General features: G+C 39.1%; 1 protein-coding gene across 2 annotated transcripts in view; it reads right to left on the bottom strand.

Annotated features, from left to right (window-relative positions):
- The window catches only part of LOC120772331, a 93,554-nt gene that overhangs the window by 29,303 nt on the left and 49,622 nt on the right, over nucleotides 1-14,629 (bottom strand). For both annotated transcript variants that reach the window (XM_040100885.1, XM_040100877.1), the window contains 2 exons: nucleotides 11,828-12,382; nucleotides 7,866-8,049 (listed from right to left, as the gene is read on the bottom strand). In XM_040100885.1, the coding sequence (XP_039956819.1) occupies nucleotides 7,866-8,049; nucleotides 11,828-12,382 (739 nt within the window). The remainder of the gene's footprint in view (nucleotides 1-7,865; nucleotides 8,050-11,827; nucleotides 12,383-14,629) is intronic.

The following is a 14,629-nucleotide window of genomic DNA, read 5'->3' on the forward strand; positions in this document are numbered from 1 at the left end:
CAATGTCATTATTTTTTTGGCAGAAAAATCTTCCCCACAGCTTGACAACTTTTTGCGGAGTCCTTTCGGAGATCGACTACGAGATCAAGCGAATCCACATTTTTTCGAAATGAATCGCCGCTTATTAAAGTACATTCCAATTTGTAAATATTAGGCAGTCAAAAAAGTAGTTTCGTATTTCTAATCAAACTTCAACTTACTTTTTTATAATTATAATAAGACATAAATAAACAAATATGTATCATTTTCGTCGACCACTTTTTGTAATTTTTCCGCGCGAGACATTATTCCATCAGTCTTAATCGAAATTTCAAAATTTCCAGAATGGTAGCGAGCGAACCATTCTTGTGCTACACGAGCTGATACAGCATCGTCTTCGTAAACTTTACGAATTTCATTCCTGGCTTGTGTGGCATTCCTCCCTTGACACTTGAGTTTTTTCGTAATATTTGAGGGACCAAGCATAAATCGCACAAAGCTTGGATCTGAGTTTTAATATTTAGAAGAACATGTGAGAAACTAGACGATGTCCACTCGTTAAAATATTTTTTTCAAGGTTGGTATGACTGTCAGTGACATCTGTGTCAAATATCACATTAAAGTAATCATTAGTATTTAGTATGCGCGTGTCTTTCTGAAGTACATAAAGTGCATTCGGCGACTTTCACGATGACTAAAATTACTCAACAAAGAAGTTCCACTAAATTTTGTGTGCGGAATCAAATTTCTGGTGCCGAAACGTTCAGAACCTTGGTGATAATTTTTTGTCGCGAGCAAGTGTTTTTGATTTTTTGGTTGGTACAAATTATTCAAAGAGGTTCGAGAACGCGTTGACGTCTAACCACGTCCAGCACGAACCTTAACATCAACTGATGATCAACACGTCAATAAAATAAAGAAATCGGTGCTTGAGAATCGACGATTAACAGTCAGAAAACGAAATGGCATCGTTGGAATTTTGGAAGGACCAGTGAAACCGATTTTGAAAGGTAAATTGGACGTAAGAAAAGTGAAAGCACGATTGGTACCAAAAGCAATAAATTTTTTCGAACACCAGCGTCGCCGTTAACGTCTGTGAACAAATGCTTACCGCTCTAGAAGAATGGCATGAAACGTATTATAGAGCTGACGATACGTCTTGGATCTATGCTTACGACACGGAAACAAAGCCGAAGGTTACACGAAAAACAACGACAAAGCAGTTCAAAAATCAAGGCTGACAGTTGACAGTTTCTCGTTTATCGAGTTGTGGTGCACTCCGAATTGTTTTCGATCGCCCAAACTGTCAACAAGGAATATTATTTGAGTATTATTACGTTTTCAGATTTAGATATACATAAAGTTGCTATCAGAAAAGCACCTGTGGAGGGTATGATGCAGCCGAAGTTAACGTTGTTTTTTATACTCTCGCAACAAAGTTGCTAACGAGAGTATTATAGTTTTGTTCACATAACGGTTGTTTGTAAGTCCTAAAACTAAAAGAGTCAGATATAGGATTATATATACCAAAGTGATCAGGGTGACGAGTAGAGTTGAAATCCGGATGTCTGTCTGTCTGTCCGTCCGTCCGTGCAAGCTGTAACTTGAGAAAAAATTGAGATATCATGATGAAACTTGATACACGTATTTCTTGGCTCCATAAGAAGGTTAAGTTCGAAGATGGGAAAAATCGGCCCACTGCCACGCCCACAAAATGGCGAAAACCGAAAACATATAAAGTGTCATAACTAAGCCATAAATAAAGATATTAAAGTGAAATTTGGCACAAAGGATCGCATTAGGGAGGGGCATATTTGGACGTAATTTTTTTGGAAAAGTGGTCGTGGCCCCGCCCCTACTAAGTTTTTTGTACATATCTCGGAAACTACTATAGCTATGTCAACCAAACTCTATAGAGTCGTTTCCTTCAGGCATTTCCATATACAGTTCAAAAATGGAAGAAATCGGATAATAACCACGCCCACCTCCCATACAAAGGTTATGTTGAAAATCACTAAAAGTGCGTTAACCGACTAACAAAAACGTCAGAAACACTAAATTTTACGGAAGAAATGGCAGAAGGAAGCTGCACCCAGGCTTTTTAAAAATTGAAAATGGGCGTGGCGTCGCCCACTTACGGACAAAAACCATATCTCAGGAACTACTAGACCGATTTCAATGAAATTCGGTATATAATATTTTCTTAACACCCTAATGACATGTCCGAAATATGGGTGAAATCGGTTCACAACCACGCCTTCTTCCAATATAACGCTATTTTGAATTCCATCTGATGCCTTCTTTGTATAATATATACATTAGGAACCAATGATGATAGCGGAATCAAACTTTACACAAATACGGTATTTGAAAAATATGTAAATGACGGATAATGAAATCTCGATTATCACTTTATCATGCGAGAGTATAAAATGTTCGGTGACACCCGAACTTAGCCCTTCCTTACTTGTTTTATTTTATATTATATGCATACGTTTGCCTCTCACTTTACTTAAAATTATGTATGGACTTATTTAATTTTCGTTTCATTTGCGTAATATATCACCAATTAAATTGTTCTACATACATATACACCAACTTATACACAAACATAAAAAACCGATTCGTTTAGCGTATCAATTCACTTCGTGGAACCATTAATGGGCGACTTGATCCCATTTGACTACAGGTCACTGCAAGTGAAAATATTGCAACAGCACATCTGTTTATAAAACATGCATTAACGGTGGCTTTAATTGCTTTTTCTTTGCAATTCACGTTAAATGATTTGTTCGAACTTGAACATGTATATTTAATGTGCTTATAATATAATCAATTTCAATAAAGGTTTTCATATTTTACATTTTCATTGTTTTCAATTTATTTTAGTAACGCTAATTAAAACTGAGACTCTTTGCTTTGAACGTTTTTTCTCTAAATGACTTCATACAATTTTGGCCAACTGATTTTTTTTAAATTTTTTTGATTTTTAAAAATTTCTTAATTAAAATAATATTTAATATTCACTAAACTAGTGAAATAAAATGAACGAATTTTAAAATTACAAATGTCTATATTCCCAGAAATTAATTATTAAATAATTATGACCAACTGAATGGTGTGCTCAAATCTAATTCGATTAATAATATTGGTCTACAACTTTTCTTCCGCCGTTTTTTTTTTTGTAAATTTAAGGCTTTATTGTATAAAACCGGTTACAACAAGTAAGGAAGGGCTAAGTTCGGGTGTCACCGAACATTTTATACTCTCGCATGGTAAAGTGATAATCGAGATTTCATTATACGTCATTTACATATTTTTCAAATACCGTATTTTTGTAAAGTTTTATTCCGCTATCATCATTGGTTCCTAATGTTTATACTGTATTATACAGAGAAGGCATCAGATGGAATTCAAAATAGCTTTATATTGGAAGTTGAAGGCGTGGGTTGTGAACCGATTTCACCCATATTTCGTGCACATGTCATCAGGGTGTTAAGAAAATATTATATACCGAATTTCATTGAAATCGGTCGAGTAGCTCCTGAGATATGGTTCTTGGTCCATAAGTGGGCGGCGCCACGCCCATTTTCAATTTTTAAAAGAAGCCTGGGTGCAGCTTCCTTCTGCAATTTCTTCCGTAAAATTTAGTGTTTCTGACGTTTTTTGTTAGTACAAACATAGCCTTTGTATGGGAGGTGGGCGTGGTTATTATCCGATTTCTTCCATTTTTGAACTGTATATGGAAATGCCTGAAGAAAACGACTGTGTAGAGTTTGGTTGACATAGCTATAGTAGTTTCCGAGATATGTGCACAAAAACATTAGTAGTGGGCGGCGGGGCCACGCCCACTTTTCCAAAAATTGCGTCCAAATATGCCCCTCCCTAATGCGATCCTTTGTGCCAAATTTCATAGTTTAATATCTTTATTTATGGCTTAGTTATGACACTTTATAGGTTTTCGGTTTCCGCCATTTTGTGGGCGTGGCAGTGGGCCGATTTTGCCCATCTTCGAACTTAACCTTCTTATCGAGCAAAGGAATACGTGTAACGAGTTTCATCATATCTCAATTTTTACTCAAGTTACAGCTTGCACGGACGGACAGACGGACAGACAGACATCCGGATTTCGACTCTACTCGTCACCCTGATCACTTTGGTATATATAACCCTATATCTGACTCTTTTAGTTTTAGGACTTACAAACAACCGTTATGTGAACAAAACTATAATACTCTCGTTAGCAACATTGTTGCGAGAGTATAAAAATGTTATTCAAAATATTGGCCGTCGCTAGCTTCTACTTTTGACCATCTTTCTGGCAGCACGCGTATTCCGTGACAAAAGATCTCCTCATCTTTCGAGTTGATCCAAGTATCAATCTAATTTTTGACTTCTTCATAAGAACTGAAGTGCTCGTTAGCTAACCGTGTGCCATCGATCGGAACAAGTGGTAGTCAGATGGCGCAACGTCTGGAGAATACGGCGGGTGGGGTAAGATCTCCCATTTCAGTGTCTCCAAATATTTTTTGACCACCTTTGCGATGTGAGGCCGAGCATTGTCATGCTGGAGAAAGACTTTATCGTGTCTTTCCTCGTACTGTGGCCGTTTTTCTTTTAGTGCTGGGCTCAAGCGCATCAATTGCGTTCGGTATCGATCTCCTGTGATGGTTTCACTTAGCTTTAGCAGCTTATAATATATCACCCTCAGCTGGTCCAACCAAATGCAGAGCATGACCTTGGCGCCGTGAATGTTCGGTTTTGCCGTCGACGTGGAGGCAAGTCCAGGCTTTCTCCATGACTTTCTTCGCTTAGGATTATCGTAGTCGACCCATTTTTCATCGCCAGTTACAATGCGATATAAAAATCTCTTTCGGTTGTGCCTTTGAAGCAGCTGTTCACATGCAAGGAAGCGCCGTTCGACATCCCTTGGTTTCAAGTCGTAAGGAACCCAGTTTCCTTGTTTCTGAATCATCCCCATGACTTTGAGGCGTTTTGATACGGCTTGCTGTGTCACTTGCAACGATTCGGCCAATTCCTCTTGGGTTTAAAACGCATCTTGGTCGAGTAATGCTTTCAATTCAGCATCTTTCCTCCTTTCCCCCACCATGCCGGTCTTCATAATCACCATTCTTAAAACGTTGAAACCATTCGCGACATGTACTTTCACTTAGGACAGCCTCACCGTACGTATCTGAAAGCATTCGATGAGCCTCAGCCGCACTTTTCTTGGAATTAAAAAAGAAAAGCAAAACTTCCCGCATATGTCGAGAATTCGGCTCAAAAAGTGACATTTTCAGTTGAGACTAAGTTTGGGATGCAAACAGATCTCTACAAATATTTTGTTGAGTTCGTGTTGACACAAATGTCCAAGATCGATATAAAACGATTTAATCGACCAGTGCTTGACCTTAGAGACATCTATTGGAAAACGGCGGAAGCAAAGTTATAGATTTTGCATGGCATCTTTCATGACGTCCAGTTCGCCACAACTTTGCTCACTATATTTAAGCCCTGCTTTCTTCTCAAAACATAGATGGTGATCTAAGTGAAAGTACTTTTTGCATTAGCCTTTTTTTGACAGAACACAGGTAAGTCGCGTCAAGCTGTCATGTTACTTTTGTTCAATATTGTTATATATTGCATCATGGAAAGACTTACGTCTGGACAACGTTTACAAAACGTTCAACTTTATTACGAGAATTCAAGTTCAATTTATGATCAACATAATCGGCCTACTAAACTTATTATTCGAAACACCATCACCGATCCTGAGACCCAGCATTCATTATTGGATAATATTCGACCGAATAGACCACATCCAACACGCAGTGAAGAAAATACAGCAGCCGTTGCTGAGAGTGTACACAAAGACTGTGGAGAGTCGATTCGGCGTCGTTCGCAAAAACTCGGACTTACGTAGGGACAACGCTTCGCTCTATGCACTCTCGAATAGTTCCAAAAAGATCCGACGTTTTCGAGCCAAATTTTGTTCAGAGATGAAGCTCTTTTCTGGCTCAATTCGTATGTAAACAAGCAAAATTGCCGCATATCGGAGGAAAAGCAACCTGAAGAGATTCAAGAGCAGACATTTCATACTGAAAAAACAACTGTTTGGTATGTTTTGTAGGCCAGTGGAATCATCGTTTGACTTTTACCTGAGGAGTTATGTAAAGTCTGAAGTCTATACGGATAACCCCACTTCGATTCAGGCCTTGGAGCAAAACACCACGCCTGTCATTCGGCAGTTAACAGACTAAATGCTCGAATGAGTCATCGAAAATTGGACTCAACAGACGGACCATCTGACACGTAGCCGCGTCCAACATTTGATAGAGATAAACTTCAAAGAATAAATGCCAAAGAATGTTCTTTAGTATGATAATAAGCATTCCCCCTTAAATTTGAAATTTGCTGTAACCTTTTTTGCAGGAAAGAATTCGATGAACCCAATTGTCGAGTACTTTTTCCATTAAATTAAGCTGCATGTCATGAATAGCACATAATAGGGACTTCTAAACTTTGAAAAGAGTCTGGTTTATTGATTTGAAGACCATTGACTTCAAATAACACCACAAAAAGTAGTCTAATGGTGTTAAATCACAACTTCTTGGTGGTCATTCAATGTCACAATTCCTTGAAATAAACGAATCTCCAAACTTTCCTCTCTAATTCGGTTGTTGCACGTGCTGTGTGGCACGTAGTCTCGTCTTGTGGAAACCACATGTTGTCAAGATCAACTTCTTTCAATTGCGGCCATAAAAGGTTGGTTATTATCGTTTTATACCGCTCTCCAATCACAGTAAAGGTGTCACCAGTTTCATTACGAAAGAAATACGGACTGATGATTCCACCAGACCAAAAACCACACCGAACTATGAATTTAGGTGAATGTAATGGTTGTTCGTAAATAATTTGTGAATGTTCTTCGCACCAGAATCGACAGTTTTGTATATTTACCGCACCACTCCAATGAAAGTCTGCCTCATTGAAGGCGATTTTCTTAAAAAAACTGTTATCGTTTTCACGTTGTTCCAAGGCAAAATCAGCAAATTCACGTTGTCTAGAGTGGTCCATTGGCTCCAGTTCTGAAGTGAGAACAATTTTATACAAATGCAAGCGGAAATTATTTCCCAAAATGCGCCAGGTTCTGCCTTGAGACAGTCCCAATTCTTAAGAACAACTTGGGCATCGTCAAATTGTGGTCTTCAGCAACACTTGCTAATTTTTTCATTGCTTCGGGCGGTTCTTGAACACGTAAAGAAAATGTACCCTAGAAATGTTCAACTATTCTACGAATAGCAAGCACAAGTGGTGGTAGTCTCTCCTTAGAGTACGGTAAAACAAAGAGATCCATATAAAGGGATCAAACATGCCATTAGTCGCATCCGTCTCAGCGACTAATCGGAAACTTATATCGAACTTAACGCCTTTTTTGACAGGGTTTGAAGATTGCACGTGGTGACCTACTCATTGACAGCCTGACAAATTGACTGCTTGCAACCATTGCTAACGTATGTACATTTTGACGCAAATCAATGAAGGATGTTGGCAGCAAGAAAGCCAGCTGCCAAATATTGCTGCTATAAGCATTAACCTAAGCATATCTCGCATGCATAATAGATGTATACGAGAGCTAACATCTTACATACACTATGTATGTGTATGTAAATTTAGACTAAACACATACACGCACACACGCACACATCAGCCAAGAACGTAATCTTGGCAGTTGCGTCTGACAGTTACTAATCTTCACTAACACGCATTTGGGTTTGCTTAGCATACATAGGCATCTATCTATATACATACATGTATATGTATATATAAATAAATATGTATGTATTTGTATTTATATTTGTTTTTGGTGAAATTGCAGCACTTACCTGCCATTAGTTTGCCGGTAACATCAATCAAATCATTCTGGCAAGCCAAGTCCACGGCCGTGGCATAATTGTGGTAGGAGAATCTCTGGCAGATTTCAATGAAATTAAATTCCGTCCATGCACGCTGGTAATCAATGAAATTAAAATCTTGCAGCAACATTTTCAATGTGTAAATTATGCCGAACTGTTGAGCGCCAAAGTGCAGATCGATTCGTTGGTTTGCATGTAAGTAAATATAGAATTGGAGAAATTGAGCGGCGGGCATTGGAGTGTGACTACAAATAGGAGAATGAGTATGAGTATGCGTATGGGAATGCTTAGGGTACTCGCAAATTCTATTAAATATTTAGACGACGCAAGCAGCATAGCATAACATAGACAGAGAGTGCGCGCGGAACTAAATGAAATTTAACAAATTATTTCGAAAATCGTTGCATAACTTTTGGCGCTTTTGGAATTTAAGCAATTTTACATTCTATTATACACCAAGGTGTTTTTACAGTTATAAACTTTATGTTGAATTTATTTAGTTGCATTATTTTATTTACAAGCGGTCAAGTGTGTATGGACAAGTGATAAATCACTGTGTGAATTGCAAGCAATTCGGCAGTAATTGTAGCCTCAAAATATGCAAAACATTTCAGTGGCGCAAAAAGTTAGATTTATTTATTATTTAGTTGTGTTCGCGCCGTTTTACTCGTATGCCAACATTTTTTACATAAAATAAATCAAGTGAGCAGTTATGCGAACCATGTGTAGTGCTTTAAAATAATATGTTGGCGCTCTCCGCTCATCTATTTTTAAATATTTACATTTTAGGAGTTTTTTCAGTGATGGCTTCGAAGCTATGTTATAGGTAGATGGAAATGTAAACATTGCCCTTCAAAAGGGAACCCATGTGGAAATTTTGTATTGGGTCTATAAATTGTAATTTGAATTCCCCGGGTAAATGATATTTCAAAAAAATATAGTTTGCTAGGTTGGTTGGAGTATCATTAATGCCAAATATGAGCGCGATCTATCAACCAGTTTGTTTAAAGCAGCTGCTTTAGTCGGTGCACCTGAGTAGTGCGTTGAGATTTTTTCAATGGATAAAAATATCGAACAAATAATTTGTCTCAAATTTTGCATTTCTAAACAAATTTCATTTGCGGAATCGTTGAAAATGTTGAAAAAGGCTTACGGTGATTCAGTTTTATCAAAAACATAAGCCTACGAGTGGTACAAGGCCTTCAAAGATGGTCGAGAGATCGTAGAACACATGCCTCGACCTCTACAACTGATGAAAATAATAAAAAAAAAGCGAAGGATATGGTGCTTGAAAACCGTCAGGCAAGTGTTAGAGAGATGGCAAGTGAGCACAAAATCTCTCGCGAGCCCGTTCGACTGGTTTGAGTGGCTATTTTTTTCGATTTGCGCAGTTTGGTGCATCAAGAATTTGTTTCGGAGGGACAAATGGTCAATAAGTAGTTATATTTGGCCGCATTGAGGCGTTTGCCTGAAAACATCCGTCGAAAACGGTCGGAATTGTGGTAGAACAATTCGTGGATTTTACACGATAATATTGCACCATCGTGTCGAGCCACGATTGTGACCGAATTTTAAGCCAAAACCTCAATTAATGCCATCGACTTACCACCGTATGCACCAGATTTAGCTACGTGCGATTTTTCTTGTTACCCAAACTGAAATTACCGCTCAGTCGATCGAAGAGATAAAACAAAATTCGCTGACGGCGCTGCAGGCCATCCCAAAAAGTGCTTAAGAAAAATGTTTAGAGGACTGTATTACATTTTAAGACGAAGCATGTCCTGAGCGGCCAAAAACATTTTAAAATAAAGTAGACACATAATCTTTAGGGGTCACTCAAGCAGCCATTTCAAAAGGCTTAAACCCAGCTGGATACAGCAAGGAAGCAAATTCATTGCAAGACAATAACGTTCGGCCTCATGTTTGGAAGACTGCTTAATAACTATTTGAAAAGCGATTTGAAAATTTTATGTCATCTGTTTTATAGACCATTTGGGCCGGTCGGTGCAGAACGCCCTCACTGGATTCATTCATTCTTGGACGCTAAACTGGCGCAGGTTTTCAATTGAAATCCACAAATTCTCAAAAAGGTGGGAACGTGTTTTAGCTATCAAGGTCAACCATCCATATTTTTTCAATTAAGTTTCCTAGCTATTGGAAAGCTGTGCTATTACCAGTGACCTCAGTAATATTGACCTAATGATCTCACAACGAAAACAATGCTCTTGAACTTCTGATATAAAATTATTGCAGGTTTTTGGTGGCCAACTTATGTATATTCTCGGGTAAACTTTAGAAACCTGACGTTAGGTTATCTCCGCTTTTTAAACCAGCGGACTTCCATGAACCATAATTGATTCGGTTACACAGATACTGTTAAATTTAGCAAATCTATAGTAAAAATGTGGGCACAGAACTTCATGCAGATCGAAGTGTACTAACTATGAACGGAAGTTAATTTTATTCGCGGATATTTTGAAGTTAGTGAAAAGGAAAAAGGATCCATTACTCCTTTTAAAACGGTATTATAATATTACAAAGGGTGTTTTTTTAGATAAAGCTTTAATACAAAAATAAGAGTTTGCAATTTCAAAAAGGGCTTTCGGGCAAGGGACCTCCGCTGCTGGCTCGAATAAATTCTAGCCGAGATGCCCAATTTCCAACCACTTTTTGCAGCAATTGATGGTGTGTTAGCAATAACGCGCCGAATATTCTCTTCTACGGCGTCAATCATCTTGGGCTTATCTGCGTAGATAAGCGATTTCACATAACGCCACAAAAAATAGTTCAGCATTATATCACACGATCTTGAAGACCACTCCGCAGACCCACGACGTGATAATATGCTTACCAAAAGTTTCCTTCAATCAATTTATTGTTTCGTTGACTGTATGGCATGTAGCGCCGTCTTGTTGGAACCAATCTTCCGATTCAGGCACGACAAAGTCATTAAACATGGCACTTTGGCGTTCTCCATTGACTGTAGCATTCTGGTCGGGTTCATTTTTGAAGAAATATGGACCAATGACTCCTTCTGCCTATAGAGCGCACACAATAGTGATTTCTTGATGATGTGACGGCTTCATTTTCCGCTCCTGTTCGAGATGGGTTTTGTAAGTCTATAAACCAAGATCTTTCCGCAAAATCTTCCATAAAATGGAAAAAGAAGAAGTCCGGTTGGCGGATGGCCTCAATCGGGTCTTAATCGATACCTTGCTTCACAGCATTAATAACGTCTTCGGTGCGCACGGTACGGCATCTCTAAGGATGCACAATATGCACTAAAGTAAACGAGGTATGAAGGTATGCTCGAATTACCGACTTTGGTGGGCGAGTATATCAACTGAATATTGGACGCAGAGCGCGATATGTCGCGCAAACCGAACCATTGCGTTGGCAATAAACGGCAAACGTCGTGCCGTTATGAAATGGCGTAATGACCTAGTTCCATATCAGCAACTTTGAGCAACAAGAACTTGATTTAAGGTAACAAGGCTTCTCTGAACACAGTATGACAAACGAATGGGAGAAATTGAGCAATTCCGGTGGCCTTCGGATTTCGGAATTAAAGTAAGAAAAAATTAGGTTAAATTTCGGAGGAGGCCACCGGTATTCGAAGTAAAGTTAGAAAAGCTTAGGTAAGATTTTGATGATGGCTTCAATATATAATTTATAAAAATATTTCTTAAAATTTTTTATAGAAACATTAAATCTAAGGTTAAAGGATCAAAGGTTAAAACTGTCAGGTGTTGAAACCAGAGTTTCCAATCTAACCCACCCTCGAGAATTATGAATAAGAACACTGTTAAGAATTCTCCGAGCAGCAAAAAACTAATGCAAAAAATTTTCTTTCTAAAAATCAGAAGAATCTTTCCCGTAAAAGCATTTCCCACTGGGCAACCGTCAGCCACCTGACGCAGACACTCACTCACCTGTGCATTTTTATCCTCGAGCTCCATCAGTTTATTTGTCATGCGATACAAAACTTTGGCCAACAATTTCTCCTCTTCCGCGCGATGGCGTTGTGGCAGCGCGCCGTAAAAATCACCGTTACTATGGAGCGACAACGCAGCCGCTGCTGTTGTGACTTCTGTGGCAGTTGTCGTCGCCGGCAATGTTGGCGTTGACGTGGCTCTGAATAAATTACGTAACGGCAATGGCAGACCGCTAAACAGGCGATAGTCGAAAAAATCCCACAGCAAATTGAAATTAGTCTCATAGGTGGCCGGCGAGAGCGATTTGTCGTCACCAGACGCCACAGCGCCCGCGGCATTGCCAGCAGCAACATCAAAACCAAAACCGAAAGGCGCAACGCCCGAATTTTCAATTTTATTCGACGAGTTGCATGTTGGGTTGTTGGAATATAGTTGTTGTTGCTTGTGTTTTGCATTTCGCATGATGAAGCGGCAGAGGCAAAGCGCGGCGTTTTCTCTGACACGGAAATCATCGTTGCCGATCAATTGCAAAAGTTCATCCAAAAATTGGGACTGTAAAACGAGAAAGAAAGAGAGAAAAAGTGATGAGAATAACAAATAACGGTATGTAGATAAATAATGTAGTAGATAAGTAGAGCAGAAGCGCGGCAAGAAATCAATATGAAAACGAAATACACAATGGCAGCAGATTAACTTTTTAGAAATGAGGAGTGGGGGTCGCGGAAGCTCGTGGAGGTCTGTGAGTGGAAAATTCATCATTGTTATAACGTTGTTTTTTCAAGCCAGTGTAGGCATCAGGAAAAAGGCCAAGTAGAAGGCGAAAGTCACTTCATTTAATGAGAACACGTTCAGTACGCACACACACACAAACAAATATACATACATACATGCATACATCCACGGATAAATACATACATATGTATATGGAAATACAAGTATGAAATTGCATATGTGTATGTATGTATGCACGTGCGTGTGTTGTGTGCAAATTGAAAAACAAGTAAATGCGCAAAATGAAAATTTTTAGTAAAACGACCTAAAACATCTCCCCCGCCCCCTACTCCTCCGCCCGCAACACAAAAATGCGCTCAAATGAAGCACAAACGCGGCAAAAACGAGGCGAATGCACACGAAAATCAGGTTGCGAATGACATGAATACGTTGCGTGCGTGCGATGTCCTTGTTGACGAATCACATACACACACACAACCGTTTTGTGTACGTGTGCGCGAGGATGTAAGGCGTTATTTAGGTGAACTGATAACTTATGAGCAGAGGCAACTTGCCGTTCAAGCGGCAGAAATGGCAAAGGCCTTGCGAGCTTGCGGAAGCATATTTAAGTGCAAAAGCACACACACCCAAATATGCATATGTATATGTGTTTGTAAGGGAAGCTCTAAACAGATGCGTATAAGTCGCTTTTAAATAGTCTATTTCGTATTGTTGCACTTGATATGTTAACGGAAATTTAAAGGCAGCAGAACCCTATTCAAAAATGCCTTAAATACTTTTTGTTCAGCGATGAGACCTATTTCTGGCTCAGTGGGTATGTAAACAAGCAAAATTAGCACCATTTGGGACGAAGAGCAACCTTCAAGAGCTGCCATTTCATGCAGAAAAAACAACGGAGTGGCGTGGTTTGTGGGCAGTTGGAATCATCGGTCCATATTTCTTCAAAAATGATGACGATGGGAACGCAACCGTCTATGGCGACCGTTATCGCGCCATGATAACCAACTATTTTATGCCAGAAATTGAAGCTCGTGATCTCGGCGACATTTGGTTTCAACAAGACGGCGCCACTTCCCACACATCGCCTCAATCGATGGATTTATTGAGAGAACACTTCGGTGAGCAGATAATTTCACGTTTTGGGCTGTTGAATTGGCCACCAAGATTGTGTGATATCACACAGTTAGACTATTTCCTGTGGGGATATGTAAAGTTTAAAGTCTATGAGGACAATCCCGGTTCGATTCATGCCGTGGAACAAAACATCACGCCTGTCAATCGCCGGTTAACAATCGAAATGATCGTACCAGTCATCGGAAATTGTACTCAACGGATAGACCAGCTCAGTGGTAGCCGCAGTCAACATTTGAAAGAGATAATCTTCAAAAAATAAATGCCAAAGAATATTCTTTCAAACGATAACAAATATTCCACATTAAGTTTGAAGCTTCTGTGTTTTCTCTTAAAAAAGTAGGGGACCTCGATCGATTTGTACGACTTTTCAGAATATGCAATCTATTGGAAACGTAAACAATATTAGTTTTTTCACACAAATATATCGAACTGTGTATTTGAAAAAGTGTTTTCTTCATGAAGAAACCCTCCGCCGAAAGTCATCATATTTTGTTGAGAGTTTCTGGTGAACATGATCTAACTGAGCAAACGTGCCAAAAGTGATTTGCACGATTTAAAAATGGTGATTTTGGCTGAAAGACGAAAAACGTCCGGAGACACAAAAAAAATTTGATGAGGAAGAAGAGAAATTCGATGCGGATTGTGCACAAGAAGAGCAAGCATAACAGAAATGTTAGCTAAACGGTGCAAAACGAAGTGAACCATTGTTGTCCCAAACGACAAACCGAAACGAAAAAAGTCATATGTAAAACATGACCAATCAAACGAAGCAACGGTAAAGCCGAATATGTATGACGGCAAGGAAATGCGGTGTATTTGGCAGAAGAATATGCTGTATTATGAGCTTCTAAAACTGGATGAAACCATTAATGGCGAACGTTTGCTACAATAATTCACCAAATTGAAACGAGTAATTGTCCGGAATTCACGGCT

Source organism: Bactrocera tryoni, chromosome 1 (assembly GCF_016617805.1).
Source record: "Bactrocera tryoni isolate S06 chromosome 1, CSIRO_BtryS06_freeze2, whole genome shotgun sequence".
NCBI classification, from domain to species: domain Eukaryota; kingdom Metazoa; phylum Arthropoda; class Insecta; order Diptera; family Tephritidae; genus Bactrocera; species Bactrocera tryoni.